The 6,685-nt window shown below is 41.4% G+C and overlaps 1 protein-coding gene across 1 annotated transcript; it reads right to left on the reverse strand.

The window, feature by feature from the left end:
* Positions 1 to 1,023: 1,023 nt before the first annotated feature.
* On the reverse strand, positions 1,024 to 6,005 carry LOC121316308 (dapper homolog 2-like). Its single transcript, XM_041251323.1, has 4 exons — positions 5,575 to 6,005; positions 3,959 to 4,091; positions 3,388 to 3,654; positions 1,024 to 2,993 (listed from the first exon to the last, which is right to left on the reverse strand). The coding sequence occupies exons 1-4, from the start codon at positions 5,845 to 5,847 to the stop codon at positions 1,222 to 1,224; spliced, it is 2,445 nt and encodes an 814-aa protein (XP_041107257.1). The 5' UTR covers positions 5,848 to 6,005; the 3' UTR covers positions 1,024 to 1,221.
* Positions 6,006 to 6,685: the final 680 nt, after the last annotated feature.

Here is a 6,685-nt window from a genome sequence, read left to right on the forward strand (position 1 = left end):
TCCCTTTCCCTGTGTTCATATTCTAGCTACCAAATATCTGTGTGCATATGACTTTTTGCGTCATGGTTTCACTGATTTGCTCTCTCAACCCAATCAAAGACTGCTAGTCTTAATGTATAGGAATTTAATTGCTGTTACCAAACAATAATAATCTAGGCTAAGAAGCTATCCCATGTGCCTTTAAAGACCCACAATCCCACTAGCCAATTCAAAGTCACTATGTGACCATTGAAAACAGGGTGCCCTGTAAGCCAAGCATTACTGTTAATATTGGTCTTGTTTCTATTTCTTTCAGGTATGAAATGTCTTTAAGAGGCAATGGGACATATGTTAAGCAATTGAAATTCATGCTGTGGTTGTTTACAACAGCAGTAACAAACAAGTGGGATGCAAATGAGTTGTGAACTAACCGAAGGAAGGGTTGTGCTCAGCCTGCTGCCATAAGAAGGGTGGCTTTGTCAAGCTATCAGTATTTACAGCACATTGGTTTAAGATGTAACAATTGCTGGCCTCCTCCCATCACCGAACCGCTAACAGCTAAAATGTGCTGAATGCGCTTAACCCTTTCATGCATGAAACATTCTGATTTTCTCTGAAGCAATGGATCATATCATTTCCACGAAGAACATGAATCTATTGTCTATTTGCTTGACTTTTGGCTGATGTTATTCAAGTGTCTTTGTAGCACCGTACACTGAGCATCACTGAGTTGCTAGGATTTTAATCTGAAAACTCATGGCCCTACTTTTTAATCAGATATTTCTAACTCAATAACTTGTTTGAGCGTTGTATTACAGGAGTATTAAACATAAACTTGTGTTGAATTATTTCTTACCAATTTTTTTTTAACATGTTTGCAGTTATGGATTGTGATGTTAATTAAGACAAAAAGCCATAATTTTCCCAACATTAAATAGTTTTATTAACATTTTAATAGACACCTTTTAAACAAAGCCATAATAATAATCACTGTAAAAAAAAAAAAAAAAAATAATAATAAAAAAAAAGTATTTGCACCAAAAATGTAAAAATAAAAAATACAAAATTACTAAATGACAGAAAGTTATATTAAGGAATCCATTAGAAATAGAAAAGGGCTCTTCTCCTACCTACAGAAAAGGTCAAATACAGTTCAGCAAAGAATAACATTGTTTTTTTTCTTTCTATTGTCTTGTTAAACAGGATGGACCCAGCATGAAGTCCAACAGAGACTGCAAGCTGCTACACCATGGTCATAACTTTTAAAGATGCCGGTTGGAATCTAAGAATCTTCTTCTTCAGTGCCTTTGATGCTTTTATGCGGCAGGGCCTGGGCTCTGCCTGCCGGGGCTTCGTCAGAGACATGCCGGCTGCTGTGGGGCCCATGGCTGCCTCTGCCCAGACCAGCTCGCCTTCATCTGTCTCTTCAGAACCCAAGGTGAGGCTGCTGTCGCTGGAGGTGTCCGAGTCCCCCTCGCTGGACTCGCTGTCCCCGAAGCGGTTGGCCGTGTGGTCGCTCTGCTCTCCCTCACTGGTCTCTGCGATGGTCGAGTGGAAGAGGGAGGCGCATTCTGCAGAGTACTCTGACTGGTCCGACTCACTGATGGTGTCCGGGTAAACGCTGCGGTGGAGCTGGTACTGGCTGGGCCCGGCTTGCATGCTGGAGGTCCGCATCACTCCAGGTTTCCGCAGCTGCTGCTGCTGATGCATGGTCTGCACATTGCCGTCGGCACCATAGGAAGCAAAGCGAGCTAAAGCATGTTTGCCAGAGATCTCCATCGCGGATTGCCACCTACGTGCCTGCTTCTTCTTCATCAGATCTATGGAAGCTCTTGGTTCTGCTGGGTAGAGATTGTGGGCTCTACGAGGTGCCGGCCTGTGGGCAAACTGTAGCTGTCTAAGATGGGCAGGATACAGGCTAGACTCTGAACATGACCTGCTGGCTACTTGTTCTGCATGAGTGGGACGCCTGACAATGCCCTTTCCCCCATGATGTTTATTAGGGAGAGCCCTCTCAGCAGGAGACCTATTGACTTCAGGCATTTCACAAGGCAGCGGTTTTACAATCCTCTGCTTGTCGCTGCTTCTCCTCTTCAGCTTTACTGCCTTTGTCTTCTTGCTGGCATGTCTGACCTTCACTTGCTGGGACTCGGCAGGGACAAACTTGGCGTGAACAAATTCAGGTCTGGAAAGTGCCTCAGAGCTTCTCTCCTCCAAGCTAGCGGTGCTGCTGCTGTGCTTTCTGTTTGTCTTTCTCGACAGTGCTGCTTCTCGTAGTGCTCCCCTGGTGCAGTTTTCAGGGTAAGGCTTTGCCTGCATTTTCACAGCCCTCTCTGGGCATTTTTTTATATTATTTGCAAATGCAGAGTTTTGTGTGTCTGCCTGAGGAGGGTAACGGACAACTCTAGATTCCTCCAAATACTTCTGCCGCTGCACAACAGTGACGCAATTTGCCAAGCCTTGTTGTCTTGAATTCTCAAGTTCCACCTTTGTTGGGGGAACAGTTTTAAAATCCTGTGCCTTTTTGTGTATCAGTGCTTGAATACTGACACGTTCTTCTTTAACCATTGGTGGGTGGTTGAGGTTATCCTTTGTCCCCCCACTGCTGAGAGGAGAGCTTCTTTTCTGGGAGTTCATATTTTGTTTACTGCTGTCTTGCTGCATGTCTGGTTTGCTCTTACTGTGCTGAATCAGTCTGTTTATGTAGCCATTGGGCCTGCTTTCAAACACTGGCCTTTCCTGAAGTGAATTTGTGGGCTCTGTTGGGGTTGCGTTGCTCTGTGCAGTGGAAGCCTCCCCACTCAGTGAAAATAGGGGGCTCTGAAGAGCCACAGCATGGAGGGGGCTTGGGTATGGGTACACGTCACTGCCATTCCTGGACACTAAGTTGCTCTGGTACTTGGGGTCTACAGCTGTATGCTGTATATCACTGCCATGGCACAAAGATGAAACAGACTTCATGTCAGGGACTTTCTGGCATCCCAATGCTGGGTTCATCAGTCTTTCCAAATCACCTGAAATTAGAACACCAAAAATTTGGAAATTAACAAAGAGTGCATCTAGATTTGAAAACCACTGGTAAACTGAAATTGGATACCTGATTGCTAAATATTTATGAAGACTACAATTGTAGAGTAAAAAGGACAATGTGCAACATCATCTGTCTGTGACTTAGCAAAGTAGAGAAATTGCAGAAACTAAATACAGCACACCACTACCTGTTAAGGTTGTCAACAGCATTCCAATGTGACTAATAATTGTTGTATTGCACAATAAAGCATTTAAATGTACTGCTCCAAACAGGTCATTTTATTTGACATGACAGTTGTCACAATGGTTTTAGTAGCAATAAAGATAAATTATCCTATATATTTTTTTCAAACTGTGGTTGTGGATGTGATTAATTACCTGTGGAAACAGGTCTCTGTCTAGAATCAGTGCTGGTCCTGATTCTGCAGCCTGCTCGGATATACATGCCCTGCTGCTGGAGGCTGCCAGCGTGGACAGTGGTCTCATCAGCAGACCTTGGGCGGTACTCAAACATGCTGACCCGGGACCCTGGCTGGTGGCAGGATGGTGGCAGACTGCTCTGGGATGAAGACATGCAGTCACTGTACACAGAGGTGCACGAGTTGGAGAGAGAACAGGAACCCCCGTCACTTAAATCATAGAAACCTGAGATTGAGATAAAGGAAAAAGAACAACTCTGTTACAGTTCTGCTTTTAATGTATTGTAGGACAAACTTCAAAGCAATTGTGTGTAGATTTACCAAACTTGTGTTCTAAAGCAAGGTTTTTAAAACAGAAGAAAAACAAAATATGAGGTCATAACTCTGGCTCTTTGTTTTTCTTCACATGGGCCTCACAAATGAACACCTAGCTGTTTATTTCTTTATACATATTGACTCCCCCCCCCCCCCCCCCCACCCCCTTATATGTGTATATTATAGCATGCGCCTGAATGGGCACTGCTTGTTACCTGAGCTGGGCCTGCTGTCACTCTCCAGATGTTCTGTGGACGCCTTCGACACATCAAGTTTAAGTTCACTGATCTGATGGTCCAGCTGTTGCAGATGGCTCTTAAGCCCAACATCTTGCCTCCTCAAACGAGACTTAAAAAACAACAAAGAAGACAGGAACATTAATACAATTACCTTAGCAAGCAAGTTAGAAAGAATAAAACAATGAACACTCTACAGATCCAACAGCGGTCTGGAACAGTTCAATAAATAAGTTTGAATAAGAGCCTGACAAAGTGTCTAAGTGAACAAAGAGTTGTCTAAGTGAACGTTCTTTGAACAGATGGGCCAAAAGTAGAATAGATAAGAAAGTGTAAAGTGTAAAATAACAAACCGGGTGGGGGGTGGGAGTCAATTATTCAACAGTTGTTCAACTTGAAAAAAACAACAACAATTCGTTCACAGCACCGCAAGATTGAGCCTGCACAGACACCCATACAGTGTATTGCATCTGTAAACTGGGTCACATTTTGGAAGCTGAGTTAAACATCTCTCTGAACATAAGGCTTAGTAGTTTGTGATTAACAGAGACAGGTAATTTATTACACCCCCCACAAAGACCAGACTTTGCTGTGGAACAATATGTAGAGGATAGGATATTGATTACATTCCTACTGCTGCTCATATTTTATGTTGGAACCCGAGAGTTAGACCAAAAGATCAAAGACAACAGACATTAAATGTGTGATTTAACCATATAGTCCACATTATTGACTGCTTGATCATTTTTAATGACCATGCAGTGTCCTGTTGGGTTACATGTACTGCTACAGATTCACATGATGTCACACAGACAAGGAAGCAAGTTTGCTTTTATCCTTTACTCCACTGAGCATGTCTACTGCACTGATTTATTTAACTGTTAACGTTAAATTAATGATAAACTACATCAAACCCTTGCCCCAAATTAACGTGCAAGAATGCATTATTATAATCTGGTAAAAAAAACCAAAAAAACCCCCAAAAAAACAGCAATTTAATTAATGATAAAATTTACTCCTACTATCTAGCTAAAGAGAAGGCCTTTTCAAAGTATAAAATAAAATTCTAAAAAAGCACTTAATCTTAGTATCACTGTCTAAAATATGCATTCCGCGACAACAAATGGATTAATTTTGCTGCTAGCGCTAAAGAATAGAAATGTAACTTTAAAAAGAAATACCCAAACCTGCCATTCAAATGTACTGCATTCAATAGATATGTGATCAAAATAAAACATCTACTGTATTTAACACTACACTGTGCATCCCTTACCCATTCAGTTAAAGATGCTCTATACGGATAGTTGGTGCTTTTAACTGATATTACAAAAATGTAAAGGAAAGGTGTAGGTTACGCACGACACAGAAATGGAACTTTCACAGGTAATAAATAATCAAGGCTACTTTAACTGAACATCATTGCATAGACTTACAAAGTATACTCGAAAACCGTAACAGCTCTTAGATACACGTGTACAAGAAACTTAAGTTTTGCAAACCCTTACATTAGCACCCTGATAATAATAAAATATAATTAAATTACAAAAAAAAAAAAAAAAAAAAAAAAAAAACTTAACCAAAAAGCCGTCTCTTACCAATTGTTCCTTTAATGAGGCTAACGTCGCTTCCAAGCGCTGCTCCTCGGAGCAGCTATCCAGCATTCCTCCCTGTTTCTGGGACGACACTGAAGACATCTCTTGGTCCATTTCCAAAGCTTCTTGCACCAAATATGACTGCTGCACGTTCAGCAGATGTAGCTCTTGCAATCCAGCGAGAGCTGCCTGTAGCCTTTCCCCGACCCTGCAGCGGTCAATCCCCGCGGTCGTGGTTAACAGTGAGGACCCGCAGCTTAGCTTTCTGTTCTGCATGACTGACGGAGACCTTGGAACATGACAACTAAAAACAAGAACTGGTGCTTCTTAAGTTGAACCGTAATACGAGACAGGGACGCCGTTTATCACGTCATTAGCAAGCAAGTCCTGGCTAGCACATAATTCACTCACTATTCTCGCCGTGCTATTGCAGCTTGCCAGTGTGGATGTGATGTTTGAGTAACCACCCACCTGTACTGTACACTAACCCCAACCAACCCCTTTTTCATAGACCCGCCCCCTAAGGAAAAAAAAAAAAAAAAAAAAAAAACCCAAACCAGAATACTTAATTGGCTGGAAGAAACATACAGATGTTACCGGCCAAAACATACACCAATACGCAAATAAATACATAAATAAATAAGCAAACAGCTAACATGTCCCCGAATTCTAACTAACCAAGTCTGCGTGCTAATGAACGCAATACTTTACAGCCCAACACTAATCATAAATGATAAAATAGACACTATCAATAACACAGATGTCTAACCATTTGATTTAAAGACCATACTGTCAACGTCACGCTGATTTATTTTTAAATACAATACAATTGGATTGGTTTTCATTTAGATTTATGTTGCCTGTGATCATAACTTGCATTACAATTTGCGAATAATACAACGCCTACGTTTTTTGATTTGTGGTGAATTTGGGAATGTCTTTAGATAAACGCTGATCGATCGTTTCCCCGGTCATACAAAAGACAACTGCCTTTATCTGTTTCTTCTTGAAAGTATATGGACAACTTTGCACATTGTAAGGCTCTCTGTCTGTACTTATGGGACCTATTTAAGACTATAACGTTTTTTTTTTTTTTACATAATTAATTTCCATG

This window comes from Polyodon spathula, chromosome 5 (assembly GCF_017654505.1).
Source record: "Polyodon spathula isolate WHYD16114869_AA chromosome 5, ASM1765450v1, whole genome shotgun sequence".
Taxonomy (NCBI): Eukaryota; Metazoa; Chordata; class Actinopteri; order Acipenseriformes; family Polyodontidae; genus Polyodon; species Polyodon spathula.